General features: G+C 39.7%; 1 protein-coding gene across 6 annotated transcripts in view; it reads left to right on the top strand.

Moving 5' to 3' along the window:
- Positions 1-24,145, top strand: part of ptprt (protein tyrosine phosphatase receptor type T) — a 311,147-nt gene that overhangs the window by 195,187 nt on the left and 91,815 nt on the right. For 3 of the 6 annotated variants that reach the window (XM_081606784.1, XM_017304828.2, XM_017304824.2), the window contains exons 16-18: positions 234-290; positions 12,501-12,636; positions 19,980-20,012. In XM_081606784.1, the coding sequence (XP_081462910.1) occupies positions 234-290; positions 12,501-12,636; positions 19,980-20,012 (226 nt within the window). The remainder of the gene's footprint in view (positions 1-233; positions 291-12,500; positions 12,637-19,979; positions 20,013-24,145) is intronic. The other 3 variants (XM_017304835.2, XM_008408309.3, XM_008408308.3) reach the window with 2 other exon arrangements.

Raw genomic sequence — 24,145 nt, 5'->3', positions numbered from 1 at the left:
GCTCAGACCAGTCATATCCCAGCTAAATGCTATTGATTTCATTGTGCTAGTGCCATCTCTCACCGCTGCAGCTTCTCTCCTTAGACAGATCTAATGAAACTGATAAATAAACCGATATATCTTTTTTCTTAGACTTTTTTCTTCTTTCTTTTCCTTTTTTTTGTTGTTGTTTGTTTTTCTCTCTTCCCTCTCTCTCATGCTTTCCGGCGGGGACGTGCGGCCCTTGGCCTTAGTGGTAATAGGTAGGGGACAAATAACAACGCCGTACATTCTAGTCATCCCAAGCGAAGGTGATTATTTCTTTATAGGCAGAATATCTTCTTCCCTATGTTATGTCACAGCACAACCATAAACACGACACAAAACGATAACTCATTTTGGTTGTTTCCTGCACTACACCTCCTCCACTTTATCCCTCTGTTTCCTAATTTGTCTTGGTTTTTTTCCATTTTTTGGGGCTCCTTGGTTGTTGTTCCTCCTCATCTTCATCTTACTGCATTCGTTTGCATGTCTGCTCTGCTTCGGATGTTTGCTGGCTGTGGTTGAACCTCAACTCTGTCTTGCATGTCAGCCCACATGCTACACAGATGACAGTCTACTGATTGCGATGGGATCACAGAAGTGTTGGTATTTGTTTCATCTAATAAAAAATGTTTCATTTGAAAGTGAGCAAACACCAAAGATCACCTCCATAAAAGGTTAAACTCTTTAATTTCATATCACCTAAGTGCACAATTTAAACAACCATCCGCAGCATATTCGCCTGTATCTTGTGTCCGAATCCAACTAAAGCCAAGTGAATACTTGATGAAACAGCAGGGGATGATGGCAGCTCTCATTTGCATAAAAATGAAAACCTTTCTTTCACGGTGTCATTCAGCTCATTGTTAGTTTCTTGCTTTCGTTTTACTCTTAGACCTTTTCCCTGACTCTTTATGAATGCTAAATACCTGTTTTCCCTGCTGCATGTCAAGTCTAGACATTAAAAATCTGTGGAAAATGAAAGTGCAGGATGATTGTGTAAACGTTGGAATAAAACCGGTGTTTAGTGTTGGATGCATTATGTCCTTTGAAAGAAACGTTTAACTGAACGTCAGGATGTCTAAAAGCCTGCTGGACTCCACTGACATCACAGGCAGCTCAGCATTTTACCAGCAGACGTTTGAATGGTTGGTAATGTTAACTAAAATTCTGTTATTTAACTTTGTTACATACTGCTGCTGCATTAGCTTCATATTTAGCTTTTATTGTTAAATCCTGTGGTGACCAAACATCCTTTTCTCCTGGGATAAGTTCACTTTTCACACTCTGTCCTGGCGTCTCTGGTGCTTTCACTGATTGAAGAAAATGTCTGAATTTTCATTGTTTTTTTAAGAGCGTCGGTCGGTAAATAAAACGATGAGCATAAAACCAGCTTAAAGCTAAAGGCTAAGTGTCGCATCACCGCACTTTAAGCTAAATATTCCATAGTAAAACATTCAAAAAGCCTTAAAATGTGGCTGGACGATAAATCAATAACAATATAGATCATGATGGACACGAGAGCAATAACATCAACAGATAATACGTCTGATAGAATCTTCAATGCTGCACAGCATTCTGGGAGATGTAGGCACTGGAAAGTCCCTCTTTGGTTGCCTAGCAACAAATTTCACAGCAGCAGCTTCAGGTTTGGCTGCTGTGCCTCATAACTGCTTAAAAATAAACCGTGCCATGCCACTGGGTTATTTTACACATGAGACACACAAAATTAATCAATCATTGATTCTAACATGAAACGCTTATAGAGTGATCGGTTTCCACCATTAAAGCTGAATCTGTGATTTTTAAAGCATGTCAGTTTTAAAACTCGGTGGTATATTTCAGCTGTGCTTAGTGCTGTAAGCTTCGGCTGATCTCTGCAGCGCCAAAGTGAACCAAGCCCATTGTACTCCATAGGAACGTCTGCATAAAGTGTTATGCAAATTTCTTCAACAGAGTGTGAAGTATTGCAAGGACAAGCCATGGCACATCGTTTCTGACAGCCATTTGTTTTGATGTGTTTTCCATATGGTTGCTTTCAACACTCTGGGAGGAGAAGCAAACTAAAAACTGACTGAAATGAAAAGATGAAAAGAAAAGCCGATAGAGTGCCTCAGCGCATCGGCGTGCTGAATGAGGAGCAGGATTTCTACGTCGATGGTGATTGTATGACCTTTTGACGCATCAAACCCGCTTCTTGTGAACACGTTGGTGTTTTGTGTCGGCTTCAGTTGCTGTTGCCATTAGAGCCGAGGTCGGCTCTAATTGGTTCTGTACAGAGCCATGTTGTAACTGACTCCGCTGCTCTGCAATACTGATGCAACAGGTTGCTTGCCATCAGCATTTGTTTATGGTCGACTCGGAGATGTGACTGCAGTTTAAACCTGCAATTTTTGACTGATTTGTTTGGTTTGAGTCGCGGTACACCTTATTCTCATCTCTCTTTATTCATAAGTAATGACAATGTGCTTCCTGCTTCCTCCCTCGTAAGTCAGGTTGCCCTCTAAATTTGCAGCAGATTGAGTCAGACTCTGAAAAGGGGAGAAGATGTTTGTAGGTGAATATCTGGGGAGGATATGACATTTTAAGGGCACACTACCAACAAACAAAGGATGAAGGGCTTTTTAAGTAGCTGCACAGTCAGCAAGCAACATTCAACCGAGTTTAGAGTTGACACATAAAATAGATTAAGAGAAAGGCAAACAAGAAAGACACACTCACTGAATTCTTAAGGGAAAAAGAGATGGAATGAGAAACGGCTTCAACAACAAAGACAGACTGGAAGAAACCGACATCAAAGTTCAAAATAAGAGAAAAGACGCCAGCACGGATCGACTCCCGCCCATGAATTATTGTTTTTTCCTATTTTTATGTTCAAACAAATGTATTGCATTATTCCACCAGACAGATTGGTGAATCACGCATCTGCTCGACTTCACAAGCGTCCCGTGAATCTCAAAAACTTGATTGTGAAATCCTGTACTCCATCTGTAAATACAAAAATACAAGACCGTGAAAATAGAAACGCAAAGAAAAGTGAAAAATGTCTTTAAACGTTTGGACCGGAGCAGGAATGTCCTCCTATAAGTACTACAAATGTCCTCTCATAGCACTGTAGGAATATGTAAAGAAACACCAACTTTGAGAATTATCACTTTATTCATTATTATTACATCGGTTTTGCATAAATACAGCCTCATGTTTGGGGTTTTTGCAGTAATATCCTGACTTCTGGATGGTTGCTACCAACTGCATCACAGTGTAGCCCTAATCCAAAAGTAATGTGACTTTATTTACACAGAGCAGCAATGTGGAAACTGCTGATATTTTCAGATATTTTAGGAGAAAATTCCACATTTTGACATCAGTGTGTTTCTACTTAGACCAGACCAACAAGACACCTCGAGTCTGCTGTAGTTGTCATGTCTGTGCACCACGTGGAGCGGTGATTTTAGCATGCCGCTGATGTGTTTTGACCCTTAACGTCCTTCTAATAATATATTTACTCATTATCAGAAGATACGTTAAACTGGACAGGTGAAGCAGCACACAGTACAGCTCTATCTGCCGTTTTTACTGTTCATGTGCATGAGTAGAATCAATACCTGCAGAGTAATTCACACCTTGGACAGGTGTGTTCCCGAAAAGTTTCGCTCTGAGATCTGGTTGCTAAAGGGTTCTGTGTCCGATCACCGCAGACGTGTAAACAAGCAGCTGCATTGCAAAAAAAGGTTAAAGTTTCACTGAAAACCAGCTCCATGTCAACAGGGCCTTAAAAAAAAGATTCAGGTGGGTAATGTTGTGTATTTTATGCTTTTACTAGACACCAGGATAAGAATACTCTCCCTTCAGGTTGCACAGACAGGCTAAAGCTAGCAGGCCATGTGTAGCTCTGGTTGTTTGGTCATATAAACACAGGAAGTGCAGATCAGACGGAGCAGCTTGGTTTATTTCAGATGAATAATCTTGTTAAACATGCTCAGCCATACTAACACTAATCCACCCACAGCTGGTCACAAAACTAAGCCCCAAACTAAACATTCAAATCAGACTCATCAGACAGCAAGAAGCAAAAACTCACATCTACAACTTATAGCTTACAGTCAGGTAAAAGAAATGACTCTGTCTTCACACAAAAACTGCACAAATTTTTTAAATAAACTTTAATTTCACTAAAACTTATAAGATGGTCTCAAACGTCTCATCGTCCGACAGACACAGAAAGAAAACTCCCATTTTAATATGCTGTCCTGTGGAGCTGCAGAGCATCGCTAGCTGGGAGAATCAATCTTCTCTCTATTTGGATCAGATTATGTTTTTAATATCTCTGGCTTTACCCCTAATTCCTCCCTAGTAATTTTATTGTGCTCACGAAGTCAGCGAAATAAAAACGGGATGAAAAAAAACTGCAAGAAAAGAGATGTAAGTAGAAATGATACAAACGTTCACAGGCCGGAGATGTTTCATAGGATTACTCTAAAACAGGCAGCCAGTATTATCAAATGGAGATATTAATTTATATTTTGCATTATTAGTGTCCAGAAATAAAATACCCATCAAGCCGCATAGTGTCATTGTTTTAAAGAGGGAGAAAAGTTTTAAATATTTTACTGATAAAAACTGTAAACATAACAAATTTTCACATTATGTTGCAATAAGTAAAAAAAAAAATTCCACACTTTCAATATGGGGTAATTGTGTAAAGATTAAGGAACAGATATAAGTGAAGCATTGTGAAAACCTTTCGGATGCACTGTTTGTGTTCAACAAGCTAAAATGAAAACGCAGAAACAAACAAGAATCTTCTGTCCAGTTCTGTAAACCATTGCAGATTCACTTAAAGCTCCATTAGTGTATTATTTGTGAAGCAGTTCCCGTTTTCCTGCAGTAGGTTGGTCATTCATTCCCCCGGTGTGAGCAGACGGTCACTGGGAAGGCCAAGCGACTGGGAAGTCTGGGGTCCACAGAGACAGCCGGAGCATTAAACCTCTCACTTCCACATTTCATCTTCCCTCCAGGAGAAATAGTTTCAAGACTCTTTCAGGCATTAAGAGTCTCACCTCGTCTCTGTGGATCTTGCAGTAATTACAAGAAAAACAGTTTATAAATAAATAGTAGAAATAAGAAGACTTGTACAGCATTGGCCATGTTTATTGGTCACCTTTTAAAGTGGGAACCTCTAACTGGAAATGTTATGATTGATCAGAAATACTCCTAAACCTTGTGGGAAAAGCTTTTACTGAAGAGCTGAATGTCTATCAAATAGTGAAGTAATTGGAAATGTGTCATTTTCCAAGATTTAAGAAACAAAAACTGATCATAAATGAATACATTTGTATATAAAGGACTCCTCTTCATGGCTTTGGTATTTCTAATGAGAAGACAGCTGAAGTACACAGCTAACATAGGGCTAACATATCGCCGTGGACAGTGGTGGGCGCCGCTAACCAAATGTTTACCTGGGCTAATCCTAATAATTAGTTCTGATAGCACTAAAGTGGTACACCAACACAGGACTTAGTGGAAGCATTTTCAGTTTTATAGCTGCTGAGTATTGCTAACTCTAATAAACATAAACAACATAAGAATCAACACAGATGTTGAAATTTATTTAACCGAAAGTTTACACATCAGCCTAGTAAACTAGAGCTTTAGATTTTATCCAGAAAAAAATATTTACGGAAGGCTAAATGCAATAAACATTTTCAAAATTAGCAAGAATGCTATAGTGCTAAATGAAAAGTTAGCTCCGCTTTAGTGCACTAGCACAAGTGCGCCCACTACTGGTCATTACAATGTCAGTGTGTACAATGCTCATGTTGCAAAGGACTGTTTGGAGTGCAATAATTTTTTGCTAATAGTGTTATGAACTTGAATTTTTCTTGCTAATGCTACATTTAGCCAGCTGGACAGAGTTTCCCACTATTTTGGCACATTACCCAAAATACTAAAGATCACAATAGTGGAGCAGAAAAGCAAGATAATAGAACTACTTTATACAAACACATACCGTGTTTCCCCGATTGTAAGACGTATCGGGAGTTTCAGGGGGGTCGGCTAATATAAGCTGTACCCCGAAAGTAAGACATGTCTTACTTTCCTGCCCACGTCCGCACCGTCCCCCTCTCCATACGTCACAGCGCCGTCCCCCTCTCCATACGTCACCGCACTGTCCCCCTCTCCATACGTCACCGCGGCGTCCCCCTCTCCATACGTCACCGCGGCGTCCCCCTCTCCATACGTCACCGCGCCGTCCCCCTCTCTCCATACGTCACCGCGCCGTCCCCTCTCCATACGTCACCGCGGCGTGCCCCTCTCCATACGTCACCGCGGCGTGCCCCTCTCCATACGTCACCGCGCCGTGCCCCTCTCCATACGTCACCGCGCCGTGCCCCTCTCCATACGTCACCGCGCCGTCCCCCTCTCCATACGTCACCGCGGCGTCCCCCTCTCCATACGTCACCGCGCCGTCCCCCTCTCCATACGTCACAGCGGCGTCCCCCTCTCCATACGTCACCGCGCCGTCCCCCTCTCCATACGTCCCCGCGCCGTCCCCCTCTCCATACGTCACCGCGCCGTCCCCCTCTCCATACGTCACCGCGCCATCCCCCTCTCCATACGTCACCGCGCCGTCCCCCTCTCCATACGTCACCGCACCGTCCCCCTCTCCATACGTCACCGCGCTGTCCCCCTCTCCATACGTCACCGCGGCGTCCCCTGCACTTGTCATTGCCGCCTCCTGCTTAAAATACGGTAATACAATACTGTTCAGGTTGTTAATAAATGTTAATTTTATGGTTAAAACTAAAAATTCAACAATTTTTTTCCAATATAAGACATACCCCGAAAGTAAGACATAGTGGGGCTTTTGGGGATAAAAAGAAAGTAAGACACTGTCTTACGTTTGGGGAAACACGGTATATATATAATATAGTTGTATAAAGTGAAAGTAATTCACATTCATTTCTTGTCTCCTTGTGTAAAATATTCTTTTAGGAAGCAACACTGACATAAAATCAAAATGTGTATTGTGTATAAATGATATGACGGTTCCTTTTATGGACTCCGTTTAAAGCCACCGGTGGTAAGAAAGGAATATTTATCCATAAAGTGCCATATGCCACCTGTTGGCTCATTATAACAATACAGCTGTAAATGAGGCTCCCCCAGCCTCCATATTGCTCCTCCACCAGCTGTGAATCGATCCCATTTAGTCGTGGTATTTTGCTTCCACTCAGGTCTCACCCCTTTGTAATGGACACGCTTGTATTACCTCACATCGCTCCTGTCCTGGTCAGAGCGCCGTCTGAGTTCACCTGATTGGCTGAGCGGCTCCCAACCCGGTCAATTGCGATGTCAAATGGAGCTGAACCCGGTGCCAGATGGGGTCCTCTGCTGTTGCATCATGAACTGTTGAACCCAATCAGCACGTGAGGCTGTGAAGTGTGAACAAATGGGGGGTCACAGTGAAACGTGCCAGCTGATGCATAATGTGGATCACTCAGGGGGGGGATTGAGCTTTAATACACCTGTGAGGTGATTACTGGGGCACAGGCTGACATGGAAATGTGAGCGCTCGTCTCCTGCATGATCGCCCAAGGCTCTCGTGTAACCGTAATGTGCTTGATGGACAACTAGGAACTTCTGGTCTCTGATTACAGAGAGGGCAGCATGAAGTGGGCATGAGTGGAAAACAGAAATATTCACATTTTTTTTTATCCCTGCTGCTTCTCTGAAGCTGGTTGGGATACATTTAAAGCAGACAAAATGCAAACTTTAGGTGTGAGATGTCCACATTGTTTGACTTTTGGAGAGTAAATGTGAAGCATGTACTCTTACAACACATGAAAAGAAGCAGATTGTTTTGTAAAATTGACTGTATTTATGTGCTAAATCAGTGGAACGTTATTATTTAAGACAAATTTAAAATTGCAAAGCGATAAAGCAGATTACTCAGTTATGAAAGGGTTGACGCATTTGAAGAAGGTGAAAGAGCAAAACTGAAGTAAAACTGCAGCTTATAGAGCATCTGAGAATTAGTTGCTGCTTCATTATGTCCCACCATAATCTAAAACATATTTAGCATTGTACTTACTGTTAGACATGGGATTTAAAATGCACATTGAGAATGTCTTAATGGGCATTTATCTGGTAACAACAGTCGCTACAATGTATGCAAAACTTTGTCAATATTCCACCCATGTCAAAAAAACACAATTTGGGAATTTTGGTGTTTCCATCGTTTAAGAAACGCAACTAAAATCACAGAAGTTGGTCATGACCCTGGAAAAGCCAAGAGTTTTGTTGTCAACTTGCCATCCAGAAGCTACTTGCCCTATTCTTGTTGGTTGTGCAGGAGGTTCCACTTGTGCTTTTCAAAAATGTGCAGTTATCTGTTTGCAGCCATTTTCACCTGCATGTGTAAAGGTTGAGTTGGTGGGTGTGGCCAGCAGCAGCTTATTTGATTTAAAGTGACAGCGCCCTAAAACAGCTGATTCTGACGGGAGCTCAACAAAACTGAGCCGACTAAAATCTTATCATCTAAGAATGATTTTTGATACTTACATGTATTGAACATGTTTTGTATTGAATGCACATCTGTACACATGCATTCCAAAATTTAGAGAAGATCCCAGTAAGTCCACCTTAATGTGCTTCAGGGAAGTTATCCTCCCCGAAGCATCATCAATGGTCATTGTGCATTTTGAGTTCAACCTTGAAATTTCACTCTGAAGTCGAATATCTCTACCTTTTTATAGTGTTTTTATATTTCAGATCTGAACTATATTAAAGTTAATAGACACATCTCCCCAGTTTCATTGAGCCAACTGCTGATTAGCAGAACCATTGTTTGTTCCAAGTAGCACTAAACACTATTCACTCTTTCAGAGAAATACATCAAGCCCTCGATTGAAATGTCTCTGTGATCCCTTTTACAAACATTCAGGGTAAAGTGGCATTTCTTTTTCAGCATTGAAGCGTGGGATTCAGAGTGACAGATGTATTTGTCTTGTATACATATTTTCTCAAACGCGTGTAAGGATGGAGAGGCCGTCTGTGAATGGTCTGTCATTGAGGGCGTTCAGGGATTTCATAAGAACATCTCATCAGTGCAGCCATTGAGGACTGCGGCAGCTATTACCAAGTGTGCCAAGGTTAGGTGCTCAAGCCGCTAGTTCGGTGTTTTCTGCTGCCAACCTTGTTTTATTGCAGAGGGGGTGAAGATGAGAGAGACAAGGGATTAACTGAACTCCCACACAGCAGTATTACTCTATTAATCGCCTGTCTTTGTCTATCAAGGTTATAACAAGAGTCTGCTCGGTGTGAGCGGGAGCATTCATGTGCACAATCACAGGCTTTTAAATACGAGGCCTATAAAATCTTGATTTATAGTTGTTCTGCTTTTCAACTTTGTTCCTCTCTCAACTTTTTGTTTTCTCCTTGTCACTTTCTGGCCTGTCCAGTGTCAATCTTTGTAAAATACAATCCTAAAATTTCCCGCGGAGGAAGATGTTTCTGACAGCTAAGAGGACATGTGGAGTTAGACGTTGCCTTTCAGAGCATTTAATCCTCTAGTCGGGCCTGTCAGACGTTCTGGAGCGTCTCTGTAAATACGTGTTGGTGTTGAAAATCTGTTTTCTGAGGCCACAGTAATCTGCATTGATATTTAGGACTGTTTGATCATCCAACTTGTGTTTTGCATTTCCAGTTTTCTATCTGTCTTTGTTGATTTTGTTTGTATTGTGAAATATTTAATCTAATTTAACTTGGTTCAGTGTGTTGCTTCGGGGATTGTTTGCCTCGGCTGATTGTAACGTTCTGAATATTGTTTTGCTACTTGAACGCTGTGCTAACAAAGTGGACGCCTTTAAGTGGCCTTTCCTGAAGCATCAGCCACTTACCGTTCTTCAGAAACGCTTCGAAAAAAGGTTAGGGAGGAAAACCATCTTCAGGTGTTCTGGGTTTTATTCAGGGGAGGATTTGTTGCGTTGGAGGTGCTTAAAAATAAAAAATCTGAAATACAAAGATAATATTTTAAGAAGGAATAATGTATCTCTTTATACTTTCCAAATAAATCATAATTGTTCTGCCTTGCAGTTTCCATCGTTTGTACATCGTACCGAGTGGAGAGACAGAGACGTTCTGCACAACCACTTTAACTTTTTTCCACATTATTATTGGAAGCTACAAAGAAATGGCAAACTTTCCCTCAAAACAGGTTTTATTTTCACTCCACTTTAGGGCTATTGTTCAACCAATTTACACTGAATTGCTAAAAAACTCAGCAGCAGAAGGAAATGAAATCATTTGAGCTCCTTCCCGGCTTTCTGATTATTTACCCTTCGTTTCTTTTTGATACATTGTAAACTTTCTGCATTAATACAGATATTTCTGATCTCATTCTCCATATGCTGTCTGCTACATTTTCTGTCTTTCTTTATTTATTTAGTTTTTTACTATAAGTAAAGTTGGAGCTAACATATCTTATGTTTACCCACATTTTTTACTTTTATCATGTTCTTTGCACTCCTAAATGTCTTGGTCACACAACCAGCTTACATTTCTTTTTCTTTTTTTTGGTTAAAAGATTAACTATTTTGAAAAGGAAAAGGAAAAAATTGTCCTTTTTGTGAGAACAAAGTATTTATTGTATTTAGTTTTCTTGTTTAAATAAAATTGTCCACCTTCTCAGATGTGCATGTTGAGTGGATCATCGGTTATCAGCAGGATTACAAAGCACAACTTTTTATTTTGATAGTTTAATCTTAATTTGCATTGTGGAAACCATCTTGGCTCTTCTGTAGAAGCTAACATCTAAAGAAGTGGTTCTTAACCTTTTTTGAGGTACCGAACCCAACAGTTTCATATGCGCATTCACTGAACCCTTCTGTAGTGATAAATAAAATATGATTTGTTCCCCAAATTCAAGACACCCCATGATCACTAAGTCTTATTAAAAGGTGGAGTCTTTGAGAACAGTTCTTCAATATATAGTCGGTGTTTTCAGCAAAGTTGAGCTGACTGTCCAGGAACGACCCAAGGTATTTAAAATTTGCCACAGTTTCAACAGGTTGGCCATCGAGAGAAACTGGAACCACTTTAAGGTCTTTAGGTGTTTAGATCATTTAATTAGCTCTACATTCTTAAGAGAATTAAAAATGAATAATAAATAATAAAGACTTTGCGGTATTCTGATTTAGTAATGTAATTATATTAGTTGTGTTACCACCCCCACGCCACTAGAGGCAGTAGCAAACCCGAAAAGATGCGACTAAGGAGCAGATTTAGAAGTTCACCGAAAGCTATAGAATTTGGTAAAAACTGAGCTTTGCTGAAGTAAATAAAGACACAAGTTCAAATCCATGCTGAGAGTGGAGCTCCTTCAATCAGGGCTCCTCTGATTGGCTAAGCAATGTAACGTGATCCTCTGATTGGCTAAGCAATGTAACGTGATCCTCTGATTGGCTAAGCAATGTAACGTGATCCTCTGATTGGCTAAGCAATGTAACGTGATCCTCTGATTGGCTAAGCAATGTAACGTGATCCTCTGATTGGCTAAGCAATGTAACGTGATCCTCTGATTGGCTAAGCAATGTAACGTGATCCTCTGATTGGCTAAGCAATGTAACGTGATCCTCTGATTGGCTAAGCAATGTAACGTGATCCTCTGATTGGCTAAGCAATGTAACGTGATCCTCTGATTGGCTAAGCAATGTAACGTGATCCTCTGCAGCAAGTGATGGCAAAGCGGGGCGTCATCACGACTTTACACAAGTGTGTCTTTACCTCCGCGGCAGAGGCTCCGCCGAACCCCTGGGGTTCGATCGAACCAGGTTAAGATCTACTGCTCTACAGTCTTCCTTATTTACAGCTAAGCACACAGAGGAAAATGGGTTGGTTGCTTTGTAAACAGCAGCCAAGTCAAGTAGCACAACACCTGAGTATTTCAGTTTCCCAAGCTGCACATTTTAGATATCATCCACAAAAAAATACTAAATAAGTAAAAGATAATCTGCAAATGGGGAAGTTTTTGCTGTTTTAGGAGGGCTCTGCTGTATATTGTCTCTTTCATATTTTATCCTCCTGCATAACTCTCATTGCTCTTATTTAACTCTTTCTTGAAGGAATGTTTAGTCATCTCCTCACATTGGGACTAATCATGTTGCCTTCCCTTGTAGCTGACTAATGTATGCTGTATGTTGGTGCATGAACTTGATCCTTTGTGTAAATTAATGCAGCATGGACTGTGTCTGTTGTTTTTGTATGTAAAACTATGTTTGTTTCTTTGAGACTGTATTTGCTGGATTCTGCCTACCGATATGACGTGTGTGTGTGTGTGTGTGTGTGTGTGTGCGTGTGTGTGTGTGTGTGTGTGTGTGTGTGTGTGTGCGTGTGTGTGTGCGTGTGTGTGTGTGTGTGTGCGTGTGTCTGCGTGTGTGTGTGTGTGTGTGTGTGTGTGTGTGTGTGTGGACGCTCAGGTGCATCCACCCAGGATTCAGACGCCATGGAGCCGGAGAAGCAGGTGGACAGCACGGTGAAAATGGCTGGCATGATCGCAGGGAGTCTCATGATCATCATCATCCTCCTCGGAGTCATCCTGACCTTCAAGCGCAGGTATGCACTGAAACCAAGTAGCAGCAGCAGCAGCAGGACCTGTGCACACAGGAAGTGGTTGGTTTTCAGAGTCTGTCTGTAAAAGACAAAAGTAAGAAGGAATAAATAACCCAGCACTGCTTTTTCAGACCGCAGCTTGAATAATCCAGGTTTGATTTTAGGTCTTTCCAGGCACATTAAGGATTCAGTGCAGTGTTGCCAGATTGGACAGGTTTCCTCACAATTGGGCACAGTTTATTCATTTAATCGGTAGACCTTGGTTAATCAAGTGGGATTGTAAAACAGAAATCCTGGTGCAAGTTCATTAAATTTGCACAAAGAATAAAAAATATAAACTTCTAGATCTGGTAACCCCGCCGAACGGCACCATGTTGGGTTTGTGTGAGAGAGAAGCAGATGGAGGATAGAGAACGAGATGGAGCTGCGACCTCATCATTTAAAAAAAACATGTGGTCGGCACGGCCTTCTGGAAACAAGAAACCGACGTTTCAAAAACGATTCTGGTCTAAAAGATGCAGAATCTGTGTGGACGCACTGCCTAAACCACAAAACGTATTTCTGGATAACGACTGAAATCATCCTCATGTGGACGGGACTTTAGATAAGGAACATGTTTGAAACAGCCACAGCTTCCTATGTGCAGGGACCTAAAGCTGCTTGTGTAAGATTTTAAAAACTCTTTAACTTTGTTTGATTATCAGATGGTTGGTAGCCTCTGTTTGATGCATCATGATCAGGATTTAAAGGTCCTGTCAAATGGTCTTCCTGGAGAAACTTTGTTAAAGACTTAAATGTAACATTGGCTCAGGATGTATAAAAGACAAAACGGTTTGAGTTGCCATTTTTAATTATTTTTTTCAACAAGTCAACAAAAAAAGTAGATTTTTTTTTAGACTGACCGGACCTTTCAACTGAACGTTTGAACATCAAAGTCTACCAACAATCTTTATGCTGTTAAATAATGTTAAAAAGCATCACGACTTGATTGTTGTTCAAAAAGTATTATTACGGTTAGGGAGAGACGTTATAAATCTGGAAGTGTCCTCATTAGTACCAGTTATTAAATAAAGAGTCATCAATGTTGAAAAGTAAATGTGTTTATTCTTAAAAAAAAAAATAAAAAAAAGAGTGGGAAAAGTGATGACACAAGTTTTTTTTTTTTAAATTTGGGGATACATTTTTATGAAAATGGATTGTTGAAACTTTAAAAGCTTAAAAACAGGCAAAGCAAAAAGTCACTTCTCTGATTTCCAGTCAAAATTAGAAACAAATATAAAAGTGTAACCAATATAATCTAATTTCCAATGATTGAAAACACCTGGCTGAGTCTTGGTGGACCTGCTGGCCTCCATCACCTTCTTCCCTCCCTTTACTTTCTTTCTTTCTCTTTTCTGCATCCCTCCATCCCCTTTTCCTCATTCTGCTTATGCAGTTTGTTTTACTTGGACCCATTTCTGTTTGATGTTTGACATTTTTGTCGTGGTTTCTGGAGATTATCTCACTTGACGGAACAATATTACACTAAACATTTCACAGCTCACCAACTATTGCTTAACATTTGTTCTTCACATTTAAAACTACTTGATGCAAAATCAGCACAGAAATGCAAATCTTGCTTTTTAAGCATTTCCAAACAAGCATGGAGTTAAATATAACATCTTCATCAACATATTGGCAAAATCTTCTAAATTAGATTTTTTTTCTAGAATAAATAGAATTAAAATTCTTTTTAGTTTAAATCCAGTTTATTTACATTTGTTGCTCAACAAATGTCTCTCGTTGCACACGATGAGACATTCTGGGTCCAAGCAGAACTTTGGTAAACCTGCGGTAGGACATGCTGACAGTCGGATGGAGAGATTCACTGATGTGTCAGATTTTATTTGATTGTTGTTTCTTCATATTGGTCTTAGCTGGGCTGGTAACGGCCTCGGATGTACAGACTGACCGTCTAGTTTTCAGATATTTGTCAGTGAATAAGTAAAAAGTTCACTGTGTGGGTGAATCCTGGTTATCAAAGACGTGATGCGATGCTTCTTGTCTGGTCTTGAGGTTTGCACACATCTCAGCAGGAATTTCAATTGTGAATCGTTTCTTGGCTGCCTCTTGGTCACCCACTGCTTTCACAGATGTTTTTAAAAGAATTGGGGCTTCAGCAGTTGTTAGTTTGCTCTATAAACTTCATGTTCATCTGAACCTCGTCTTTGACGGAGAGGCGACACATTTTCAGTGTTTATGTGAAGGAAAGGAGGTTGTTGTCTATTATTTCTTTTTTTTTTCTGGCATTTCTGTTCTTTTGAACATTGTGTGATGAGTTAAGCTGCAGTATATTATTGTTATTTAAACATATATATATATATATATATATATATATATATATATATGAGTCAGTGTGGTATGAGACAGATAATCTTTGAAAAATTTAAGCTCCTCTTATTTCTCCTACTGCTTCCAGTGCTAACTAGAAACAACTAATCAGAGCCAGGAGGAGGGTCTTAGTGCTGCCAGTCACCCCTGTGTGTGGCGCTGCTCGTCCCTCTCTCCTTCTCTCTGCAGCTAGCACAGCCTGTCACGAATCCTCAGGCTAGTTAACGTAGCCACTCCCGACGGCGGATAAACAGTTTCTCTGTAACGGTACGTTGTTTCTCCGCCATTAGCACATTTAGCAGCAAGTACATGAGATTGATTGACAGAACTTCCTCCTGGCTCTGATTGGTTGTTTTTGGTCGGGATGACTCAGAAGCGGTTCATTTCTTTAGCTTGTTACTTTTTAAACTTTTTTCTGCTCAGAAGTTATAAAATAAATTAATGCAGTGACTAATTTGAAAAGTTTTCCCTCATTGTTGCCATACCTCACTTCTGTTTGCTCAGTAAAACTAGCAATGGATAAAAACAAAGACACACTATTAAATTATCCATTTTGCTTTAAGCTTTGACCAGATGGTGCTTTGGACAAAACCAAAGTAATTTGCTTTCTTAGCAAAGGTGAATTTAATTACCACTGAAGCAGTTCGTCATTTACATATCAGCTGAAGGCGAAACAACTCGGTGTGGCGGGAGGGAGGAGGGTCTGCGACAGACACGTCCCAACAGTTTGGAGCGAGAGGTGGGCCACTGCCGAAGGAACCAACAGCTGAAACAGAGACCGTCGGTCGCTGGTGGCTAAAAAATGTCAGCCTGTAAACATTGTTGATGTGATTCAGGAGGAGGAACAGATCTGTGGTTTTCCAATGTTCTTCACCAAAAAATGAATCAGGCTTTTAATTAAGTTATATTGTGCATTTTTTACATGCAAAATCAATTTCAACACTTTTAAACAGTGTTTGAGTAAAAACAGACAATAAGCAATAAGTAAACAACTTTCACTTTTATTGTCAACATTGTTATATTTGCAACATAATTCATGCAATCCATCTTTATTACGTTTCCTTCAAAGGTGATCGATACTAATTTGAACAGATTTGCTATTAATTAGTTTATTTTATTAATCGATTAACAGCTCTAACTTAAACCTGTTGGTCAAATCAGTGAGTAAAGGTAAAACAAAATGTGCATTTAGATTATATATGCAGTCAGATAATGGGAGGAAAGCAGAACATTTTGGGAGATTTACTATACCAGAAGAGAAAGGATCCTATTTCCAGGCTGAACACATTATTATAAGAGAACATGGACATGGGGTCAGTTAGCAGTGGTCATCAGAGTCAAACTCTAGCTGATGGAGAACATCTCAAACACTCGGAGGATAAATTGCCATCAAAGTCAGAAAGAAACGAGGAGACGAGTTTATGTTGAGACTTCAGAGCGAAGATGAAAGAGAAGAAAAAATGTGTAAGGCTCGAAAAATATAAAAATTGATAGCAAATCCACTCTTCTGGACCCAGAGTTCAAGTAGATATGCTAATAAATGCTAACCAGGCTAACAGGGCATTAAAAAGCCAATTAGAAACCCAACACAGCTGTACTCAAAAGGATGCAGCCGACAGGCTGTCCAGATGATCTGATTTAAATCAATCCATACTCCATAGACACTGGTTAGAGCAACACAGGAGGGGTGGAAGGTACAGAGGTAATAAAACAACTTTAAAGAAAGTTGGAAGCATGAAAGTAAAGCTCCAACTTTGTGTAGGGTTAAAAACGACAACGACTTTGTGAGAATATTTATAAGGAGAAGAGATAAATGCATTCTGACAGAATAACGTTTACAATGTGGGAGACCATTTTCTCTGGTCATTTATATTTTAAACCTGTACGCTTTAGCCAGTTGTCCCGGTGGGATAGACAAGGTTCTTTTTTAAATGGAAAGTGTTTTACACACTTTTTACTCCCCATAAATTATTCTGCGACAAAACTTTTCAGGAAGGGAGCATGTCCAATTGTCCGATCATTCTTTTAAGAAATTGTTACATGTGTTTCAGAGGGGATTTGAACAAAGCTGGAGGGGCATGTAGCTGATAATTTAATGTAAAATTCAACATCGGTGGACACAGCTGAAGTCTTAATGGGGATCTGCTGTTTCTACAGCCTCAGGGCTCAAACTACAACTACCACAAGATACACGTTTTATTGAAATGTTGAAAGCAGAATTGATGAATAGTTAATGTTTCTGCTATTCCCAAAACAAGGGCGTGTTTTAGTGTACAACGCCTGAACAGCAGACCTCAGCTGAGGGAAGGTGACATATCTGGAACTGCAAATTAATGACAAAATCTGCAGTTTTTTGGGGGGATTTTAATTTTATCTGTGTGTATATATATTTAAAATTTTGATCTAAAGTTTCCACATACTTTAAATGCGCCGTCACCCTGCATTAGAAAATTAACTTTGATTTGATTTGGAACATAAACACACAAGTTTATGTCCCAAATCATAAAAGTTCAAGGGAAAACGTGACGACGGTTCACAAACCAGGAAGTAAACAATCCAAGTGTTACCTCTGGCTATGCGGTGCCTTCGACTGCTGCAGGCTGCAGAAACTAACGTTCCTGCAGAAATCTGACTGCAGGCACATAAACACTTTGGAAAAGATTCACACAACTCAGAGAAAAACTAAATTATGCACACATACAACACCTTCAAAGTATTTATACCTCAAACTTTTTGTTGTTTTACGGCAAACACATTCAAAGTAGAGCATCATGTTAAAATGAAAGAAAAAATAACTTTGTTTAGTAAATTAGAACCTAGTGTCATGCTTATTTATTATTTAACTCAGAGTTAATAACACTTGAGCTTTGATCTGTTTTCCATTGCAGGTAAAATACTGACTATTGATCTATTCTCACACATTCAATAATCCCCAGAAGCTCATCTCTATTTTGTAACTGCAAATATCAGCGATAGGATCATGTTTATCCCAGCATGAGTAAAGAAATGTTTTATGTCTTCAGCATGTTCGTTCTCCACAGCACACACCGTTTCGCACGTTGACAAAAATAGTTGCTCACTGCGTAAAACGCCGCTTTCTATACGGTTTGTGTTCCACTTATAAATTTGATCCTTCCTGTGACTTGGTGTCAACGTTGCATTTATTCTGGCAACTTTTCCTTTAAGTTCACATTTCTGGTTTGGCAGGAACTAATAATTGTTCCGTCAAACGATTCTCCCACCTGAGCGGTGATTCTGTGCAGCTCCTCCAGAGTTACCATGTGCCTCTTGGCAGCTTCTTCGATTAATTATTTCCTTCTCATGGATGCCAGTTTGGGTGGACAGCCACATGTTGGACATGTCCTGCTCAGATAGTTTTCAGTGAAATTTCAGTTTTATAGCCAAACTGCTTCAAAGTAATGCTGCTGTTTTGTTATTGCAATATAATTTCATGCAATGTGAATAACTTCAACTGTGTGGACTGGAATACATCTCTGCTAATGATGTGTTCAGAAACAAAACCATGTTTTTAATTTAGAAATACAGATGTGTTTTATTTTCCCCAGTAGCTGCCGAGGCTGTTTCAAAATCCTGACATGTGGAAAACAAACGGATACAGAAAGTATTCGGTTATATGCAACTGGTCAGAGTCGGTCATTGATCACGACTGTGAACGAGGAAAGATTTGGTTTTTAAATCCTCACAGCATACAGACAAAGTATAAACGTATAAACTTCAGACTAAATAAAATAAGGATGCATGAACAATATTTATATGTATTTGCAACCATTGTTTTGGCCAAGGTGTTGCTTTTGGCGTTTGTAATTGTCGTGGGGGTAATTAATTATTGTGAACCAACTCAAACATCAAAACATAAAATAAAATCAGATTTATAATTTTACTTTGTTGCATCCATCGTTTTGTGCATCCCAGCTTCCATGTCTCTCTTCTTGCTCTGTCCGTCACAACAGAAATGCTCTTCTGTCCACATTTTCACATTAAACTCTACTGAGGCAGTTATAAATAATACACATTTATGCTGTTCAGTTAATGACGTGAAATATGAAACAATCATGGCGTCTAAAATGATAAAACTTTGCTTTTTGAAACTAGTTCTACTAGTTTAATAATCTGTTTGTTCTGCTAACAATGAATTTTTGAAACATGGAGACAGAAGCTTTGACCTCCAGTAGCTGTGACAGAACGTGTTGAAAGTCAGAGACCAAAGAGGCGAATGAGATTTCTCCCTGAACAACCTGGCTTCATGTTCACGTTTCCTCTTCACACGACAGCTCAGGGGCTGAAGAGTTTTAATCTGGCTGCAGATTTTCTTCCGTAGGTGTTTATTTTGACCCATTTTATAAATTGTTCATGAAGCTCTGTAATAATTCAACGTTGAAACCTGCCACCCAGATGAATCCTCTAATCGTTATGTGTCACATAACAGCGTTTTTGCTGAAGATCTATTAAATGTCCACAGTGAAATCATTTATACAGACAGAAAGTCTGCTCTGTGTAAGGAAGGTCTGATTCTTTCACGCCAACATTACTAGATAAAAATCAAATTAAATCAGTTTATTGTTTTCAGTGCTGAGCCATGTTTGTATTCGATTCTATGTGCAACTTCTCCAAAGAGGTGAAGTAAAATAAATGGGTTTTTCAGTATTCACATCACTGCCAGAACCTCAAGACAATCATGTGCATGAGTTCAAAAATCCTGCTGAAGCTCTGCAGGAAATTATAATTAGAGTGGAAAACATTCTGTCAGAGTCTTAGTGAAGTTTGATTTTGTTTTTTTCTCTCACTGTCAAGAGAAACGGAATAAAAATGCAGATGAAACAGATGTCTTTTTCACAACAACATCTCTGACTGGAGTCTCACTCACTCCCTTTTGTTTCTCTCTATCTTCCTGTTTCCTGTCTTTGGCTCCACCCTTCCTGTTCCGTCCTGTACCTGCCTTGCCCTTGCTCCAATAGAGAGATTCACACATGGAGAACTCTGAGCGTGGGGTATCGTATGTTTACTTTTAGACATGAACACATCCACTCCGTTGCTCACTGTGACTCTCACTGCTGCTTTGCTGACATTTTTCATTGTTCCTACTTTCTCACATGTTTTTGCCCAACAGAGTTGTAGAGAGTAATCATGAGTAGTCAGTATTTTACCTATAAATCAAAAACTATTTCAAGTATGATGAAAGCAGGGTAAATTTAAGAACAGATAACAGGATTTAGATCTTTACTAGAAGTTCATATTTATATTTATTCACCATGTTGCTTAAGGTTTGCTTTTACGGTTGATATTCTGCCGTAATATCTGCGTCTGCTCATGTTTCCTCTCTCGTTACATAGAACCTAAACAGCAACTTGTAGTGGAAAAGGTTAAACACATGGATTTTTCTTTTGATGATTATTTTTTAATGCAGTTTAGTGTATTTATATAATGCCAGTTCTCAACACGCATGTAATAGCAGTTTACAAAGAATCACATTTAATCCAATCACACATATATTCCAACTGATCCTAGTTCAGTCAATTTCAATTAATTATTCAAATTGGTTAAAACGTTTTCCGTCTAATGAGTAAAACCATCGACTCTCTGATTTCCAGCATTCACCCCTTTTGTTACAGATTATTACAGATGATCTGGATACAAAATTGTTGTTAAATTCAGAGTTATATATATTTACTGTTTTAATCTAATCCCAACCGTAACCAACCTAGTTATTTCTATATAAGAAGAAAATATTGATATGATCTGCCAAAGACCCTTGTTGGGAGGTAGGTACTTTTCTCCATGAAAGTTGACAAATATCACTTTTTAGTTGTAAATTACGAAACATTTTTGACATGTTTATTGCTTTGCCATGAAACCAAAGTTTGAAACAGTTGCCCCACACATAACATCTCTAATTTGATGTGATGTGGGTTGATAATAATGATCGAAATGTCTGAGTAGCTTCAATGATTCTGAAAGAAAAACTAAAATCCAAACAATCATCGATGAATCCTAATTTTTACATTTTCCTGACGTAATGCCAAGGAATGCATTTCCAACGGTTTATAAGGAGGAGAAAAAATTAGTTTTTTTAACCTGACTGCAGATGATTTAGCCATCAGATAGTGTGTATAATGAATAATCAAACACTTTGGACAGAACCTCAGGCTCGGCGTATTCTCACTCCACCCTGGAGAAAAGCACAAATCCCACAGCGAAAGGGTTTGTCCGTTTTTGGCGTTTGACACAAACTGTGGAGCATAACTAATTTAAGGCTGTAAGAACATTTAGAAATGTGGCTGCTTAAGATAAAAACAGACAAAAGAAGAGTTATTTTTGATGAGAATCCTGATTCTTCACATCCAGGTGGCTCCACCTGGTGCAGATACTCACAGATTCTCCCTACAAACCTTTCAAAAAAATCAGAAAACTGTTAATTTCCTAACAGATTAAGAGACAAAGCATTTGAAGAAACCGGTATCCTCGTTAAACACAACTCACCGTTCCAGCTCGGGGCAGCAGACGTGCCGTTTACCTCCCACAACTTTTGGCATTAATGTTGTGCTGACACAGTTCACATTCAAATATTAATTGCTGCGGTTACAAATCCCCATTCTGTTGAAAAGACTCAGAGAATGTGCTGTCCTAAGCAACACTTACAGACGAGAGTGTGAAACATGAAACACCTAATATATTAGTCTGAGTGACACGTGTGTAATTTTCTCTTGGCTGTTTGAGGGCTGGGAAGCCACAAGGAGTTTAAGCTCTGCTCAGCACCATTACACAGCCAGATCTGTGTCACTTCACAGCTTAAAGCTCAGGCTTCTCCATTCCTCTGAGAGCTTTAATGCATGCCGTTACACAAGTCCTCATTTATGCGCCAGCACATTTTCTTTGTTTTCCTTCATTGCTGAAAAGTGCATCTTTTGGAATGAGTGCTGGAAATATTTAGCTGCACATTTAGCTTTAAAATGGCGACATGTGACTTTTGGTTTTCATCATTTAGTGGAGATCTAGGCCAACTAACATGAAATGCTTTTAGTAAACATTCCCCTTCATAGCAATACTATATACAGACAATTTCTACTGATATTGTTTTGTGTGCACCGGATTTTATGTGCAATACTTTTTAGTAATTTACTTTGATGTCTTGTAAAAACAACAGCACCGTCCTGCGGTGTTGTTGCTGCATGTGTCGTCCACCATCGTACATGTTATGGCAGAAAATTAGGCAGAGAAACGATGAAGTTTTGCGCGGCATGGTGCAGGCTGTTGTGGGAGCAGGTTGGTGTAATTGAATTGTAGATCAGAGTAAACAATCATGTAGGAACTGAAACACTGAAGCCAGCCAACCGCCTCCAGTAACAGGCGAAAAAAGAGGTTAAATAATTAGTGAAAGTTTGTAGGTTAGAAATTGTGTTTGGCTCTGACAAATAAAATATAGATGGATGATTAAGCAGGGGGATATGTGGTAATATCTTTCCAAATGAAAGTGACGCTTCTTAAATATCTCCACCCACACTGTTCTGGGCTCTGAGACAATCCACTCTGAGCAGGCAGTTACCGCTGTGGATTCGTCTTTCGCTAATATAATCCTACTTTACATTTACATTTACATACACCTCCTTACTTCAGCTTCACTACTGCATACTCAGCTGCACTTTTTAAGTATTACAGACAGAAACATAGACATCAGAAAAGCATGTTTCCATAGCTGTTGATACAATGTGGGGGAAAATGAAGCTTCTCTAACTGCTTCTTTGGTTTCTGTCTAAATGTACCACTCACTGAAATGTAGGAAACATTTTAATTCTGCTGCCCTTTACAACATTAGTGTGAGTTCATTAAAGTTTGAACACATTTTCACTTTTTCAGCTTGATGTCTGGACTTTGACTGAGCCAGGCTAACGTCGTAATGCTATAGACTTTTCTAGAGTATCTGAGATAATATTCCTGTTTATGAACAAGTTTAGATGAAGCAGCAGAAAGAGGCCTTCTTATTTGTCTCTGTAGTACTTTGGCAAACAGAGGACCTGATCAGGGGCGGAGCTATAGGAGGGGGTGGGGGGGCGGCTGCCCCCCGAACCGGGCCGGATGGGGGCCCGGGTCTGGAGGTGCCAGGGAGGGAGGAATGGTTTCAAGTTGCTTAAATGTCTGAGTATAGACGGAGAAAGTGCGCCCCCTCCTGTTGAGAAAAGTGTATTTAATGTTAGTTACCGTCCCCAATCAGTTTCCAACAGCTGATGCACGTAAGGGGCCCGGTGATTCGTTAGGGGCCCGGTAATTGGCCCCGCCCCCCCGGCCCGACGCTGACTTGTTCCGCTAGTGGACCTGATGGTCAATAAAACAAACCCAAATCCTCCAAGACGAGGCGATTATATTTTCATGGTACATTTTCAGCAACAAGGCAATTCAAAGTTCTTGACAGTTGGTATGAGTTTGATATTTTTTCCAACGTAACCAAGTAGAAAACGTTAATTTGAGCTTAGTTTTTATCTTCACTGTATCAGAAGTCAGAAGGACGTACACAACAAAAATGCATATTCATTTTTATGTCTTATTTTCACTTAGAGTGGGACTTTTATTTAACTTTGATTTACTAATTACATACATTTTAATGATTTAAAAAAGTTAACACAATTAATTGCTTTTTTTTTTTACATGTAAGGGTTTCAGTACCACTTTTGTATTTTCGTCTTTCTGGTACACAGATAAATCTGACGCACAAGTTACGACCAAGCCGATTCTCTTGGCTCATTGGGGATTCGTATTTGTGTCAAAAACGATTTTATTGGACACTAAAAAACACTATCGTTGAGTGCAAGTTGTGCAAAATGGAGTTGGCCTACTAACAAAACTATGTAAGCATGTCAATGCTAAACATGTTGCACCGATGGTAATGTCTGTGTTCGCATTTCTGAAGGATTTCTGTCAAACAGCTGACAGGTGTGCACTCAGATCAGAAATGTAGATTATGACTAAAATGTGTCCTAAGACTGAGCCCTGTGGTTCACCTTTTATGACCTGAAGACAGACGGAGCTTACTCTGTTCATCAGCACTCATTGTGTTTTACGTGCCATGTAATCTGCAAACCAATAGGTAGCTTGTTTGGAGAAGGATTTCTAAAAATAAATAGCTGAAGCA

The sequence above is a fragment of the Poecilia reticulata genome, chromosome 5 (genome assembly GCF_904066995.2).
Source record: "Poecilia reticulata chromosome 5, P_reticulata-male-v2, whole genome shotgun sequence".
Lineage (NCBI taxonomy): Eukaryota > Metazoa > Chordata > Actinopteri > Cyprinodontiformes > Poeciliidae > Poecilia > Poecilia reticulata.
This window is presented reverse-complemented; position numbering and strand designations above follow the sequence as displayed.